This window comes from Acinonyx jubatus, chromosome B4, assembly GCF_027475565.1.
Source record: "Acinonyx jubatus isolate Ajub_Pintada_27869175 chromosome B4, VMU_Ajub_asm_v1.0, whole genome shotgun sequence".
Lineage (NCBI taxonomy): Eukaryota > Metazoa > Chordata > Mammalia > Carnivora > Felidae > Acinonyx > Acinonyx jubatus.
In genome coordinates this window covers 87,734,267-87,751,410 of record NC_069387.1, presented here as the reverse complement: position 1 = coordinate 87,751,410, position 17,144 = coordinate 87,734,267, and the positions used below count along the sequence as shown (strand labels likewise).

The 17,144-nt window shown below is 41.8% G+C and overlaps 1 protein-coding gene across 6 annotated transcripts in view; it reads right to left on the bottom strand.

Annotated features, from left to right (window-relative positions):
- The window catches only part of SRGAP1 (SLIT-ROBO Rho GTPase activating protein 1), a 279,251-nt gene that overhangs the window by 47,630 nt on the left and 214,477 nt on the right, over positions 1-17,144 (bottom strand). For all 6 annotated transcript variants that reach the window (XR_008300303.1, XM_027071346.2, XM_027071345.2 and 3 more), the window contains exons 9-11: positions 12,291-12,488; positions 11,475-11,559; positions 4,391-4,418 (exon numbers count right to left, since the gene is read on the bottom strand). Coding sequence is in view for 5 of the 6 variants with exons in the window: in XM_027071346.2 (XP_026927147.1) it covers positions 4,391-4,418; positions 11,475-11,559; positions 12,291-12,488 (311 nt within the window). In the remaining variant the exon portion in view is untranslated. The remainder of the gene's footprint in view (positions 1-4,390; positions 4,419-11,474; positions 11,560-12,290; positions 12,489-17,144) is intronic.

Below are 17,144 nucleotides of genomic sequence, written 5' to 3'. Positions count from 1 at the left end.
CCCAGTTGGCTCTTCTGAAATCTCATCTGCACACCGAATTGTGTCATTCGTGGGGGAAAGCATCACGTAGGTATAAAAACCAAAACAACTACCCGTCAAGGAGCTTAACCTTATGTGCCTGGTTTCATCCACTCTTTTCATTATTTTTACAAGTGTTTTAAATATGGACTATTTTTATTCTGTTGTGGTGAGGCCAACAGATCAGAGGTTAACTGTTACTGAAAAGATAGTGTGTTTCCCACACTTCCCAAGAGGAGGGGGCCATGCTACTACATGGGGTGGGGTGGGGTGGGGTCCGTGGGGAAGCACTGCAGTCAGTGAGGAGGCAGAGGGAGTGAGAGGAAGTACGTGCAATGGTATAGGTTTCCACGGGAAGGAAAGGGCAAGGCAGGGTAAACGGGTTAGGACTGGCTAGTTTGAATAAGTTTGGCGGGCTCTGGGGAACAGTTGTCTGGCACCTGGCTGTCACTAGGGAAGGGGAAGAGTCACCCTGAACGTGAAAGCCCCGTAAAGGATGCGGTTGGGGTTACGGGTCTGGACGAGTCGGCTCAGCATACAAAAGGCAGACGTGCAAGCATCACCTTTACTATTCCTACAAATTGGCTAACCTTGGGAGTGGCAGTTCCTCCAAGGTGAGCAAGGCCCCGAGATATCAGAGCATCAACTACTGAAACTGGAAAAAATGGTTACTACAGGGTCCAACAGAGATGCACATTTGGTAATATCTGGAGCAGCTGATGACACTGAAGGGGTAAGAGCACAGGCTCATTCTGTTTGGTCGCAGATTCATAGGACAAGCAAATCTTGTAGCTCGAACCAAAGCCCCCTTGTAGGGCTAGACAGTCATTCCTGCATGACTGAGACATGAAGAGTGGCTCCTGGTTGGGGCAAATGAAGACATGTCTTTTGAGTTGTCTCCCACAGGCCTGAAGATGGCCTCTCTTGATGATTCTCAGTTATGAGGCAAATGTGAAGACACTACTGTTGTGAGAAACCTGAGATGAAAACAAACTGCCCGAAGGGTTCTCAAAGTAACTTCTGTGGCAACGTGGCTCATCAGGAAGCCGGCACACAATGGCTCTGCTTCACCATGTACACATCAGGTGAAGAGAATCAGGACCAGGCCATTCAACATTTGGATTATCTAACCAGTTCTGGTTTGGTGCCTACCACATAGCTTCCTTAATCTGGCCTCCTATGGAGGATGCCCACGTGAATGAGAGAAAGCACGAGTGAGGTTAATGTACGTATCTAGTCTGTTTGGCAATGACAGTTCTCAATGCAAATTGATATATTTGCATTTCTTCACATTTAAAAAAAATTTAAGTGTTTTTTAAAAGCTTATTTATTTATTTACAGAGAGAGAGAGAGAGAGAGAGAGGGAGAGAGAGAGAAAGAGGGAGGGAGGTAATTCCAAGCAGGCTCCATGCTGCCAGAACAGAGCCTGATGCATGGCTTGATCCCATGAACCATGAGATCAAAACCTGAGCTGAAATCTACAGTCAGAGGCTTAATCGACTGAACCACCCAGGTGCCCCTAAAACATCTTTTTGTGAAGTGCCTTACATTAGTTATAACATAGAGACAACAGGTAAAAGAGTTGATAGTACAAAGAGATAATATATATGTAAAAAACTCCATAAACACAAAATACAAAAGGCCCCGAATAGCCAAAGTAATATTGAAGAAGAAAACCAAAGCAGGAGGCTTCACAATCCCAGACTTTAGCCTCTTCTACAAAGCTGTAATCATCAAGACAGTATGGTATTGGCACAAAAACAGACACACAGACCAATGGAATAGAACAGAGAACCCAGAATTGGACCCACAAATGTATGGCCAACTAATCTTTGACAAAGCAGGAAAGTGTATCCACTGGAAAAAAGACTGTCTCTTTAGCAAATGGTGCTGGGAGAACTGGAAGCAACATGCAGAAGAATGAAACTAGACCACTTTCTTACACCATTCACAAAAATAAACTCAAAATGGATGAAAGACCTGAATGTGAGGCAGGAAACCATCAAAACACTAGAGGAGAAAGTAGGAAACAACCTCTGTGACCTCAGCCACAGCAATTTCTTACTCGACACATCTCCAAAGGCAAGGGAATTAAAAGCAAAAATGAACTATTGGGACCTCATGAAGATAAAAAGCTTCTGCACTGCAAAGGAAACAATCAACAAAACTAAAAGGCAACCAATAGAATGGGAAAAGATATTTGCAAATGACATATTGGATAAAAGGCTAGTACCTAAAATCTATAAAGAAGTCACCAAACTCCACACCTAAAAAAACTAAATAATCCACTGAAGAAATGGGCAAAAGACATGAATAGACACTTCTCCAAAAAAGACATCCAGATGGCCAACAGACACATGAAACAATGCTCAACGTCACTCCTCATCAGGGAAATAGTAATCAAAGACACTGAGATACTACCTCACGCCGGTCAGATTGGCTAAAATGAACAAACCAGGAAACTATAGATGCTGGCGAGGATGTGGAGAAACGGAAACCCTCTTGCACTGTTGGTGGGAATGCACACTGGTACAGCTGCTCTGGAAAACAGTGTGGAGGTTCCTCAAAATATTAAAAATAGATCTACCCTATGACCCAGCAATAGCACTGCTAGGAATTTACCCAAGGGATACAGGAGTGCTGATGCATAGGGGCACATGTACCCCAATGTTTATAAGCAGCGCTTTCAACAATAACCAAATTATGGAAAGAGCCTACATGTCCATCAATGGATGAATGGATAAAGAAGATATGGTTTACGTATACAATGGAATACTACTTGGCAATGAGAAAGAATGAAATCTGGCCATTTGCTGCAACGTGGATGGAACTGGAGGGTATTATCCTAAGTGGAATAAGTCAGTCAGAGAAGGACAGATACCACCATGTTTTCACTCATATGTGGATCCCGACAAACTTAACAGAAGACCATTGGGGAGGGGAAGGGGGGAAAAAAGTTACAGAGGGAGGAAGGCAAACTATAAGACACTCTTAAATACAGAGAACTGAAGGTTGATGGCAGGTGGGAGAGAGGGGAAAGTAGGTGATGGGCACTGAGGAAGACACTTGTTGGGATGAGCATTGGGTGTTGTATGGAAACCAAGTTGACAATAAACTATATTAAAAAAACATTTATTTACTTACTTACATTCATTCATTCACTCATTTATTTATTTATAGACAGAGAGAGACACAGACAGAGAATGCCAAGCAGGCTCCATGCTGCCAGAACATTTCCCAATGTGGGGCTGGATCCCAAGAACCGTGAGATCAAGACCTGAGCTGAAATCAAGAGTCAGAGGCTTAATGGACTGAGCCATCCAGGCACCCCTAAAAAATCTTTTTTTGAAGAGCCTTACATTTCTTATAACATAGAGACAACAGGTAAAACAGTTGATAGTACAAAGAGATAATATATATGAAAAAAGCTCCATAAACTGCAGAAGTAACATTCCTCTTTGTCACTGACGCAAGGAAGAAAAAAAACCTCAGTATTTTTGTGAAGTTCAGACAAGTCACTAGCTGTATCTTCCTAGTTGGTTCACCAAGAAGAGAAGCTTCCTTTTGAATAAATTGCCCAGTAGAAACATACAGAGCCTTGAAAATCAACTTGCCAATTACTGCCCCCCCCCACACCCTCCCAGTGTTCTAAATTCTGCTCACCTTAAAGAGAACTCAGCTTCAAGAGTACAAAGTCTAGATAGGCCAATTAGAATAATTTCTGGCTGTTATACAAATGCTGGCACAGAAAAATAAAAGTTGTACATTTTCCCCAACCCAGATCAGAATCTGCTTCCAAAAAGGCTTTTCTCAGCAGTGGCTTCAAAATCCCTTCATGAATGAAAAAAAGTGGGGGGGGGGGGGGGGGAAGAAAGAAAAAAATGTGCAACACAGCTATAGTATTAAATTTTCATCTTTTAAGTGAAAGGGGTAAGAAGCTAAAATCCTGAGTATTCAGTAGAGTTCTAAGTTTTATAGGACATAAGGAAAAGTAGGAGCAAAAAGTAACTCATCATGCTTTTCATTTGCTAACACACTAGATGTGTACATAATGTTGCTTCTTAATTGAATTCTCAAATCAGACTATTTCCAGAAACTTAAAGTGTTTTGGATTAAATAAACCAAACCCATCTGATTTAGGTCTTTCTTAAAGAGTCTTACAATCACACTGGGAAACCCCTCCGATCGGCCAGAGCAAATTTGGTTTTGTGAGAACCCCAAACATGTCATGTTACTAGGTTTGGTCGAGTCAAAATGATCTTCCATGTTCATTGGCAAAGTATGTTCATTCTCACAGTGCTGAAATGGTTGCTTGTTGTAAAGGAAAAAAAAAAGGTGACACACAATGAGTTATGATAAAACATTTGCCTACCTTGTAGTCATATATTCAGCTTTATGACCTGCAGAAAAAAATTAAAATAAGTAAATTGAATGGAATCAGTGGAATGCATTTGGTAATCTTTTGAATCACCTGTCCCTTATTTTAAGATGCTTAGTTTATAATAATTACAAATTTTATAGTGGAAAGCATTAGGATAGCATATGATAGACAAGTAAAGTCAATACAGTATTTCATAAAATCTATACCTAAAATTTAATAAATCCTATAGATTGGAGAAATATGTTTCACTTGGCAATTTGAGGCAAGGGTATTTATTTATTTATTATTTAGAAAACATGAAATAGCTGTTGGATCTTCAGTGTAAGTTTAACGATGAAATACACAAATAAAACACACCCAAGATTCGAATGTTAGTTATTTCCTGTGTCGTGACTGATACCTGGGGAAAAGAAGGTGGTCAAATAGGGTTGGGAAAACTCAATTTTCTTTATATTAAGTTGGGGTTCTTTCTATATTACACCATCAGGTGCGAAGCTGCATTTTATAATCAGAAATGACATTTGCAGATACTAAGTACAAAGATATTATATTATGCTACATTCTACAACCTATACGCTAATAGCATTTCACAGAGTTCCCTGTCATGTGAAACACGAGGCTCTTCTTCTCTACTCTGGCTTCCTGACTCGATTTAAACATCGGATCTGTATTTTTGTAGTGCTTCTACAATCTGTGCTAACTCCAAGTGTGAATGTGCCTGTGGTTGTTGTCTGCTCTTTCTCACATGTGGGGTGCAGCTGTGGAAGGGGTGTGGAGGAGTGACCCATTCCACCGGTTTGTTTGCCGAATGATGATATGGTCTTGAAACAGCCTGAAGTTAGAGCTAACAGAGAGAGGTCACGTTGCGGCACTCACAGGTAGGCCCCACCCATCATATCATAACAGAATGATTCAGACTTGCGGGGCGAGGCCAATATAACAATTGTAGAGAAACCCGGCTTGTTGGAAATGGTGAATGAACACTCACAGGCGACAGTCTTTTGCTCTATTATCTACTTTTGAAGAACAAGCGACGAAGTATTTGAGGGGCGCCTGGGTGGCTCAGTCAGTTGAGTGTCTGACCTTGGCTCAGGTCATGATCTCATGGCTCGTGAGTTCAAGTCTCACACAGGGGTCTCTGCTGTAAGTGCGAGAACCCGCTTCAGATCCTTTGTCACCCCACCCAACTCTCTGCCCCTCCCCGCTGGTTCTCTCTCTTTCTCTCTCAGAAATAAACATGGGGGAAAAAAAGAAACCAAAGTATTTGATTAATATCTATTTACTAAATGGGGGGCAACAGTTAATATCTGAAAATACCTTCCTCAAAGCAGACTCAGGCCACTGTAGGTCTAGTAGAATTGTGCGCCATGACTTGGAGTCAGGGTGGGAGGAAAGGAGAACAATCTGATTTTCTCCCCACTACTCAACTCTATCTTTTAACTCTAAGCCCCTTCCCTTTTGCTACTTTGGGGGACAAGCAAAAGGAGAAGGTGGACAGAGATCTCCAGAGTAATTGGTAGCTACTCCTAAGTGGGAGAGACAGTCTACTAGAAAGTGGGGAGGGCAGTGAGCTGAGTGTGGCACGTGATGTCTTACTGGCTATCCTTTAGCACAGGGTTAAAGCACAGACAGAAGACAGGGCTGGAGATGAAGATTTGAGAGTCCCCACAATCTAGGTTGTTGTGGGGCCACAGGAGCTAGCTGAGATCACCCAGGATGAGTCGGTAGAATAAGCAAACGGTGGGGGGTGGGGGGCACCATTTGGTTAAGCTCCATGGTGGCTCAGTCGGTCAAGTGTCCGACTTCAGCTCAGGTCATGATCTCACAGTTCATGGGTTTGAGCCCTGTGGTGGCTCTGTGCTGACAGCTTGGAGCCAGAGCCTGCTTCGGATTCTGGGTCTCCTTCTGTCTCTCTGCCCCTGCCCCACTTGTGTGTTCTCTCTCACAAAAAATAAATAAACAATAAAAAAATAATGAGCAAATGGCTGAAGGCAGAGAAACTAGCTGGCCTGTGCTGTAGTCATGTTGCATACTTTATTATCACACAAGTATGACATAAAGTGTATTACTAACAACAGTAAAAACAGCAATGATGTCCAATACTTATTAGACACTGTTCTAAGCACTTCCTATACACTAACTCACAATTTTAACAACAACCTTAGGAAGTAGGTACTGGCTCTTTTTATTTTATGGGAGAGACTGAGCACACAGTAGGTAAGTGACTTGTTCAGGGTCCCACTGCTAGTATGTGATGGGTCTGGCCTGAGGGTCCAGGTTTGTTTTAAATCTAGACCTAAGCTCCCAAGTAATATATTGTAAAAATACAAGTCTTGGGACGCCTGGGTGGCTCAGTTGGCTGAGTGTTGAACTTTTGATTTTGCTCAGGTCGTGATCCCAGGGTTGTGGGATCAAGCCCTGTGTTGGGCCCCTTAGATTTTCTCTCTTACTCCCTCTCTCTCTCCACCTCTGCCCTTCTCTCCCACGTGCGTGTGTTTGCTCTCTCTAAAATAATAACAATACATAATAAAATAAAAATGTAAGTTTTATTCCCTAGCAAATACTTTGAAAGATCCTAAAAGAAAGGTACAGATTATGGCCTATGCTCTGTCCCACAGGGCTAAAGTCATATACAAAGCACTAAAAAGATTTACTAAAGTATATAATATATATTAAAATTTTAAAGTATCTATAAAATTAAACTGGATAACAGAGGCTAATCACTTTTAAGTGATTCGGTGATGAAAACACTAATAATTCCTTAGAAATGAAATGTTTTGTATAACTGAAAAATTGTGCTACTTTTGTTAAAATATTCCAACCAAATATTCTCTAGATTTAGAAAAAGATCACATATTAAATGGCTTAAAAACATTTTGCTCCACCCTTCCATGGTTAATAGTATGATATAAAAAATTAAAAACCTATAAAAGACACATTTCGATTAATGAACCAAGAGCAAGCTTCACAAAAACTATCATTCATATTGTAACTGCCCACCACTTCCGTTGTTTTGTTCAGCTAATAGTACTGAGTGTGCCTCAACTGATGAATGAGGTTTTATTTTTTAATCAGTATCATCATTAATAGATCAATAACACACAAGCTTAGAAGAAACTGCTTCCCAGAGAAATGTGAAAGCTTCCAGTGGTTTGAGGATTAGATTTCAATCACTTTGTTTGGAAGACTATTTAATTATTAAAAACAACAGACAACTTCTTTCTCCACCCCCACCCCATCCCACACTCTAAGCCATTTGGAGGGGAAAAAAAAAGTGACCCATGACCCAGGATTATCTTGTTCTTGCTGAAACACCTACGTTGACTATTCTGACCATTTCACTTGGGAATTAAGACGTGAATTATTTTTCACACTCAAGTGTATTTTATCATCACAGACCAAAATGGAAAACCAAAATATTGTTTGGTGGCGATCTGAGATTAAAAACAAACAAAAAAACCCCAACTAGATGAAATATTTAAAATGTGCACAGCTCAAACTGAATGGAGGCACCCAGGATTGGGTCCCTAATGAATGACTGACGAGGACTCCTGGAGTTTTCAGTCCTTTTTCTTTCTTAAGAATACATTGCTTTTCGGGGCGCCTGGGTGGCTCAGTCGGTTAAGCGGCCAACTTCAGCTTAGGTCATGATCTCACGGTCCGTGAGTTCGAGCCCCGTGTCAGGCTCTGTGCTCACAGCTCAGAGCCTGGAGCCTGTTTCAGATTCTGTGTCTCCCTCTCTCTGACCCTCCCCCGTTCATGCTCTGTCTCTCTGTCTCAAAAATAAATAAACGTTAAAAAAAGAAAAAAATTTTTTAAAAGAATACATTGCTTTTCGAAAAAATGTAATTATTCACAATCAGCTTCTCGTTTGAAAGTATGTTTGTACTCCTACTCAAAGACAGGAAATGGATTGGATGAGGATAACCCATTTAATTCCTTGATCAAGACACCTTGTGCCCAGGTCTACAAACAATCTAACATGGAACTCAGCTTCCAGAGTCAAGTTTTCTGTGTTTAAGGGACAACTGCACTGATACTTACACCCCTCCCCACCCCCCCCCGCCCCCGACTCCAAGGTTGCACACAAAGAAGCCAGTGTGAACACGAAGGCTCACTATAAGAAGAAAAAGAAACAATTTCAGTGCCTCAGTTTTGCAGATGTATACCTCATTTACTGTATTGGCATAACTTCTCCGATTTAAAAACAAAGGACATCACAAAAGGATATAATAGTATTGCTGAAGGATGCTGAAGAAGGTGATGACTTTGGTCTTAACGACTCATTATGTGTTTGCTTTCATTTCAATAGTTTTCAAAGATTTGGAATTCTCAATTTTGACAGTACCCCTTTAAGAGCCCAGTCTAGTTGTTTTGCAATGTTGTAAATCAAAGGACTTACTGGGCCGCTGGTAGGCTGCCAAAAGCAAGCAGTAAGACAGGCCAAACACATGTCTGTAGTTACAGTTTCAGCTGTGTACGATCAACTGCTAAATCCCTGGGTTAGGCTCTATTTGTTTTACTATGAAGGCAGTTTTTGCAGCAGTGAGTCTAGCATAATTCAGGGATGTGAGTTTTATATAAAAAAGTCAGGACTGTCCCCAAACACACCGTTGAATCCTGTGCTACTAACCTTATTTAGCCAAACCCAGACTTGGATTCCTTCGTAAGGGCTCACCGTTGGATTATCTCATTGTGGGACAGGCGCCATTAACTCTCCCAGTCTCCTTTGGTATCAGCCTATTAACTCGAACGGGGCTTGCAGAGAGAGTCAGGGGGCTCACAATGGTCCAGCTAAAGGCGGGCACATTCTCCAGGCCCAGCTTTTCTCTGGGCAAAGCTGCCAGCATCGTGGCAAGGCAGTGACCAACAAGTGGTGTGGAAGGCTGCCAAGCCCGCACGTGGGGTAGGGCCGGGGAGCATAAAGGTCTTCGACAAGTGGGCAGAGGCTGGTGTGTCTGATGCCACTGGAGGAGAACCATCCAGTTCCTGAATCAATCCAATCTGGGGACGGCCTGGTACACCCACACATGAATGTCACTATGATACCGGAACCCATTGAGAGAAATTCCAAGATAAAGAAATCCTGGCTTCGAGTTCACAGGGTACAAAACGGCTTTATGCATTACAGCAGCTAATGACGGACTCTGGCATGTGGATTCAGCAAATTGGTTAAAATATAGCCCTATCCAATAATGGCATGTAAAATAATATGAACCGTTGGGGCTTTCTCTCCGGGAGACATAGGGGAATCTATGTAGAATGAGTATCATAAAAGTTTCGGAATGTGATCCCAAGTGAATTAACACATGTGTCCATGTGAAGTGCCAAGAATGAATTCACCCACTACTTAATTCCCTCCAACTCACGATTTCTAAAGTGGTACCAAGTCCTGTAGGGAAGGACTCTGTGCCTGTAAGCGTTCATCTACACTTACGATAATTGATGCTTTGGGACTGGCAACTGACCTTGGGGGCATCACTGAAATATCAGGCATTTTGTGGCAGATGGAAAAAATGATCTTATAGGATACTCTGAAGGAAAAAAAAAAACAACTCAGGACATGATTCAAAGAAGAAAAAAGGCTTTTTATAAAAAGTTCAAGCCTCTATTATAGAAGAGTCGAAAGCCTTGTACAGGGAACATTCATATTCCCTTCACTTAGATTTCCCATTTTGCCACATTGGCCTTATTTCCTTCTCTCTTCTTATCTTTTTTTTTCCTGAATCATTTGAAAGTAACTTGCAAATGTTATGATACTTAGCAAGCATTTCTTAAGAATGAGAATCTTCCTTTATAATCTTAACACCGCTGTCATATCTAAGAAAATTAACATTAATTCAATAATGTCATTTAATATACAGTCTATATTTAAATTTCCCCAACTGCCCTTAAAATGCCTTTTGTTAACCTTTGCTTTTTTGATTTAGTATCTAATGACAGTTCACATACTGTATTTGGTTATTTTCTTTTTTAAGACACTGTCTAGTAGTTTAAATGTGAATTTTTTTTCCCTAAGTGCAATCAGCCTTTCATCTTAGAATCTGGCATCCTTACTGTAATACATGGGAGACTTAAGTCATGATGACCTTTCTCCAAGTGGTCATTCCCTGGAGGAAACCAGGAGATAAGGTGATGAAAAAAACTTGGTTGGTAGGAAGGTTCTAGAATGGTAGGAGACAAGAGTTTAGGTCAAAGAGCAGCAACTTCTTTTTGGTCTGAGTTACACAACTCAGTCCCCTCATTTCCTACTCCCATCCATATTCTCTCACTTTTTATAACTTGTAACAAGATCTAGTGTGAATACAAGATAAAATTACAGACTATGAGGCACTTAAAAAAGGGACTTTGCCTATATTTATCTTTTCCTTTTAAATTTCAAGAAGATGAAAAGGGAAACAATAACATTTACACTGTCCCTTTTGCCTAGCATCCCTTTTTTCCCCCATCAGTTTCCTCATCTGTAAAAATGGGGAAAGTAATAGCCCAGTTCAATACATAGTTTAGAACAATGCCTAGCACAGAGAGAGCCCTATAGAAGTGGTAGCTATTGCTGTTTTGTTATTATTATTAGCCATAGCATTATACTTCATTAGGTTATTTCTCAAGTAAAATCAATGTCTCTGGGAAGGAAAACAAACAAACAAAGAAGTTTCCCAAACTGGTTTAACCAGTTTCTAGAGTCCAACAAGGCATGAGATGTGACAACAAATACTGGCCCACTGAAATGACTGGGGTGGAGCTGGAAGGGTGGAGAAGTCCCAGAGGGTAAGGAAGAAGTGTCTGGGTGCAGGGGCAGCTGGGAGCATCACGCTCTGCCGATCCTTCCTCTGGAGCTCTGTGTTGGCTTTTCCGCCCTCGCTAGACTTCCCTACTCTTCCTCCAGGTCAGCACCAAGCTTATAAAGAAGACAGTTCCAGGGAGAACTTGATTTTTACAGATACAGCAAAAGCCCAATCTAAACAGTGTTCTCTGCTTCTTCAAACACAAATCCACAGCTCACAGTCTTTATGGAGCAGATACGTGACACAGTACGTGGTCCATGTCACCTTCCCATCTGTTTCAGATAACTGACCTTCTCCAAGGGTCCTCTGCAACAAGTCATGTTTGGCTTGAAGTTTTGTGATGAGATTACTACCTTCCAAATACTCCCGGAGTTTCTGCAAGAGGAAAGATTCGTTTTTAACTTAAAACTATATATTTCTCAAGGAACTTCCCATAGGATACCTATAATCCAACTCTTTTATCTTCTAGATCCTAGAACCTTGCTCCTTGGAGTGTAGTCTGAACAGAACAGCAGCACCAGCCATCACGTGGGGGCCCATCAGAGAGCGGAGTCTCAGGGCCCTCCTTCCCCAGACCTACTAAAATCAAAACCCGCATTTTAACAAGCTCTCCTGGTGACTATATACATTAAAATTTAAAAGTAGTTTTATAGCAGGCCTCTTTAAATCTGTTGGCCTCTCAGAATTATCCAAGGAACTTTTAAAAAAGTGCTAACTCCTGGAGCACCTGGGTGGCTCAGTCAGCTGAGTGACCGACTTCGGCTGAGGCCATGATCTCACAGTTTGTGAGTTCGAGCCCCATGTTGGGCTGTGTGCTGACAGCTCAGGGCCTGGAGCCTGCTTCCGATTCTGTGTCTCCCTCTCTCTCTGCCCCTCCCCTGCTCTCACTCTATCTCTCTCTCAAAAATAAAATAAAAACATTAAAAAAAAAAAAGAAAAGTACTAACTCCTAAATCCTATCTCAGACCAACAGAATCAGAACTCTGAGGGCAGACGAGGGTCCATATTTTAATAAAGGATCCCAGGTGATCTGGTCAACTCTAGAGGCTGTGTCTGGAGACCCCAGATCTGAGCCCCAAGAGTAGCTTGGGAAGTAACAGGCGCACCATGAAGTAGAACTGCTCAGTCTCCTGCTGGTTTGCTCTTCTCTTGGCGATACTGGGCTTACTCAGGTAGGTCTCAGAGACAGTAGACTTCACAGACTCTGTGGACCGACTGTGCTGGAAGCATTCAGAAACATCATAGTCCTCAATGGTGACCATATCTTGTATGGTCTGCAAGGTGGCTTCAGTTGTTTTCTTAACCTGGGAACAGGAACACATTTCGCACGTTACGACATTGCTTCGTGAATCACACGCTCAGTGAGAATCTACTCTGTCAGGCAGAGATGAGGACACAAGTCCTGCCCCAAGAAGTTCAGAGTCTACTAGGAAAGACAGACAGGTAAATAACACCCGCTGTCACCAATACAAAGACAGGCTCTCTTCTCCATTATCCTAAAGAGGTTATTACTTTGTATGTGAATCCTTAGAAAACTCATGTATCACTGGGTACTCTCTCAGTTACATTTTTTTTTTTTCAAATAACCTTTCCAATTGGAAGTGAAAATACACACAGAAAAATATGCATAAGTGTATTGCTTGATAAATTACCAGAGTGAACACTTGTGTGACCACCACTTAGATCAAGAAATATAGTACATTGTGAAGATCCTCTCATTTCTCCCAACTACCACACACCTCTTCTTCCTCCCCGAAGGTAGTCATTATCCTGATTTCTAACACTGTATATTAGTTTTAGCCTTTTTGTACTTCATATGCATGGAATCCTATAGCATGTATGATTTTTGTCTTATTTTGTGCAACTTTATGTAGTAAAATTTATTCATTTCTTGGGAGTACAGTGTTTCATTGCGGAATGCTGGCTGTTCATTGTAGGAATACCTCGTAATTCATCCCTTTCACTGTTGATAGATGACTTATTTCTAGTTTTGGGCCACTGAAAGTACGACTGCTATGAATTCATGCCATAGCATCCATGAGCAGAAGTGCTGCTTAAAGAGATTGTCAGACTGTTTTCCAGAACTGTTTTGATCTGTATTCCTACCAACACAGAGAATTCCTGTTACTCCACATCCTCAAGAATTGGTATTATCAGTTTTTAAATTTAAACCACGGTGTTGAGTATCTTATTGTGGTTTTCATATGCATTTCTCTGATGACTGAGACTGAGCTCATTATAATGTGTTTAAGGCAATTTGGATTTCCTCTTTTAGAAATACTTTGCTCAAATCTATTGCTCAATTTTCTACTGGGTTATGAGTCTTTTACTTATTTGTAGATATGGTTATGAGTCTTTTGTTAGTTATATGTGTTGCAAATATCTTATCACACTGTGCTCTGGTTTTTCACTTTCTATAGTATCTAGATGAACCATTAATGTAATCAATTTACCGATCTCCTCCTTTATGATTAATGGTTTTTGTGTCCTATTTAAGAACATTTTCCTATCTCAGAGCCATAAAGATATTATTCTATGTTATCTTCTCGGAGTTTTTTTTTTTTTTTTTAATATTTATTTATTTATTTTGAGAGGGGGAGAGAGCGTGAGCAGGGGAGGGTTAGAGACAGAGGGGCAGAATTGCAGGCAGGCTCCACACAGTCAGTGGAGAGCCTGAAGCAGGGCTTAAACTCATGAATCTGACCTGAGATCATGACGGGAGCTGAATGAAATCAAGAGTCAGAAACGTAACCAACTGAGCCACCCAGGTGCCCCTCTTCTAGGAGCTTTTTAATTTGCCTTTTAGTTTTGCTGGTTGTTTCCTTCGCTGTGCAGAAGCTTTTTATTTTGATGAGCATTTTTATTTTTTGAGAGGGAGAATGCATGTGGGGTGAGGGGCAGAGGGAGAGGGTGGAAGAGAATCTCAAGCAGCCTCCACGCTGTGTAGAGCCCAAGGCAGGGCTTGATCACACAATCATGAGATCATGATCTGAGCTGAAATCAGAGCTGGATGCTTAACCGACTGAGCCACCCAGGTACCCCTATTCCTTATATTTTTAAGAGTAATCCCCCATCTTTAGAAATTGCTTTTAGCATGAGTCTGCGGGTGGTGAACTGTTTCTGTAGACTAGAAAATGTCTTTTATTTCACTTTCACTTATGAAACTTGTTGGCAGTTTATTTTCTTTCAATACATTGAAGATACCACTGTATTTTCTTACGGCTTCTATGTTCCTGTTGAATGAGAAGTTTGCTGTGAGTCTATTGTTACTTTGCTTGCTTCTACAGGTGCTTTTAAAGTATCTTACAGTTTTACCATGATGTGTTTACATAAGGATTTTAAAAAATACATTCTACCTGGATTTCTTTGGGCTTCTTGAATTGTGTGATATTTTTCATAAACTCTAATAAATTTTCAGCCTTTATCTTTGTAAATATTGTCTTTCTTTTCTATCATCTTCCTTTCTGGGAATTTAATTAGTACATAACACATGACTGTGTTCTCTATATCTCTTACCCTTCTCTTTGCATTTTCTACCCTTTTGTTTTTCCATGCTGCATTTTAATTATTTTCTTCTGATTTGTCCTCCACTTTGATAATCCGCTCTTCAGCTGTGTTGAATCTGATGTGAAAATCATCCACTGATTTGTTAACTTGGGCCACTATAGTTCTCATTTTTAGAATTTCTATCCAGTACATTTTGAAATCTGTTCTTTCACTGTTAATAGGTTATAGTTCTCTGCCAAAATCTAAGCTTGGCTTTTATCTCCTTGAACACAGTAAGTAGCTCTTTTACAGTTTGTTTCTGATACCCTCAATATTTGGAGCTCCTGCAGGTATCTCTCTGTGATATCTGTCTGCTGGACGTTTTGGTAGAGTTACTTGAAGCCCAGGGTGAAGCTACCATCTTCTAGAGAGAATGTCTGTTTATTTTTCCAAAATAATCTGGGCACTAATAGTTCAGAATCAGTGGGTTTTATTCCTGTTCAAAAACATTTGATGCTCTTCCTTTTGGGAACATATGGTTCCCTGTGCCATGGGCTTCAGGCTTGGCCAGGCACCTTGTCCAGGACAGTGAAATGTGAAATAATCAGCAGAGCGACTTGGTTTACTATTACAGGAGGGAGAAATAGTTTCAATTACTCTTGTCTATTAAACAAGAAAATACCGTTTAGAGAATAATGGCAACCAGTGTTAGTTCCGATGCTTAAAGAGGGCATGTGATAAAATAAAACAAAAAACACAAAGAAATTTAACAGACGTGGTCATTATTGCTGGGGATACGCATAATGCAAAGGAGAGATATTACTCGAAAAGAACAGATTAATGGTTACTTTAAAAAAAACCAATACTGTAAGTGGTTGCTTTAAGAAGTCATGATTACATATTTATAGCCTGAATGAAAACACTCACCACCCTAGAGGTGACATCAGCAAGACGAGAAAATGGGAGATCCCCTGCTCCTATTCCCTCTTGCCCCACCACAACAATGATCTGGCAGCCATCTGTGGACAAAAGTGCATTTGTGGGAGCTTTGGGATCCAGGTAGGAACGTGTAAAACCTTGGTGGAGCCCAGGACTGAGGAGGACCAATTTGAGAAAGTAGGCATGGGCCCAGGTGGGAGGCTTGCCAACCATAGTCCTGGCTACTGAGCCAGAAACAGCCAAGTCCCACTGTGGGCTTCATAACAGTCTTGTTTGGCTTTGGTCCTGCCATCAGAAGTACCTGCCAGGGGACCCATGAGGAGTCACACTTACCTGCGCCTCAGGTAACAGGCCTGCTGACGTTGGTCCTAGCTGTGAACTGTGTAGAAACCCATGATGCAGTTCCAGTCCCTCTCAGCACTGGTCATGGAGCCGTCACGCATGTTCATGTTTCTCAGTGCTCCTGGAGGCAGACCTGCTGACCTCAGTCCATCTGCAGATCTTGAAGTGGCCCTGTAACCTGGCTCCAGGTGGGAGACGTGTCTGTCTGTGCTTCTGGAGGCAGGCTTGCCTACCTTGGGCCTGGCTATGGACCCTGAAGTGGACCTGTGACTCTGTGCCAGCTGCATTCATCTGTGGCACAGGGCCAGTCCCGCCGGCCAAGAACCTGTCCAGGTAATTGAAGGGTGCCACACCCATTCAAGCACTTGGTAACAGACACACTGTGGACCAACCGTGGGTCTTGGAGTGAACCGTTGTCCCAGCTCCAGACTTACTGACCCAGGTCTTGGAGGCAGTACCATCCGCCCTGGGGCTAGACAGGATCCACACCCACCAGGGCCCATGGCAACAGGCCCACAAACCGTGGACCCGGCGGCAGCCTCGTGATTCCCTGCCATTGTTAACAACATCGCTTTTTTTTTTTTTTTTTCTTTTTCTGAACTTTCTTTTCGGAAGCAAGAGTGTCACGGTTAAATTTGGAATTGTCATAAAAAATAAAGGACGTGACAGAAAACACCAAACACGATGGCTGGGACTACATATTATCTCATGGGATGTTCTCGACAAAGAAGAACACCAGCTTCTGACACACTAGTCATGTTAATAAGTCACAGGAGGGAATATAATGAGGCAAATATGAAATAGCTGATACGAGGCTTGTAATGACTCCCCATCAGCAGCAGGAAAACGCAGTGAGCTTTGGCAGGAGAGGCCAACAACGTGACAAGGAATGAAGAAAAACCTGAAGAATGTACCGCAGTGGAGGAGTGCCCAGGTGGCTTGGACTCTGAGATGACAATCCAAATGAACCGTGGAGATGAGGGGACTGTGGCAGGCTTCTGCAGACTGGCTCTTTTGCCTTTTTACTCACAGGACCTTACAATCATCGGAGAAGACAAAACAGTTGTTTTGGTTTCATTCTCTAAACACACTATTCGTTTCCTAGGGCTGCTGTGAACAAGTCCCGCATGCTGGGGAGCTTTAAACAACAGCAGTTTATCGTCCCACGGGTCTGGCGGCTACAAGTCTGAGGT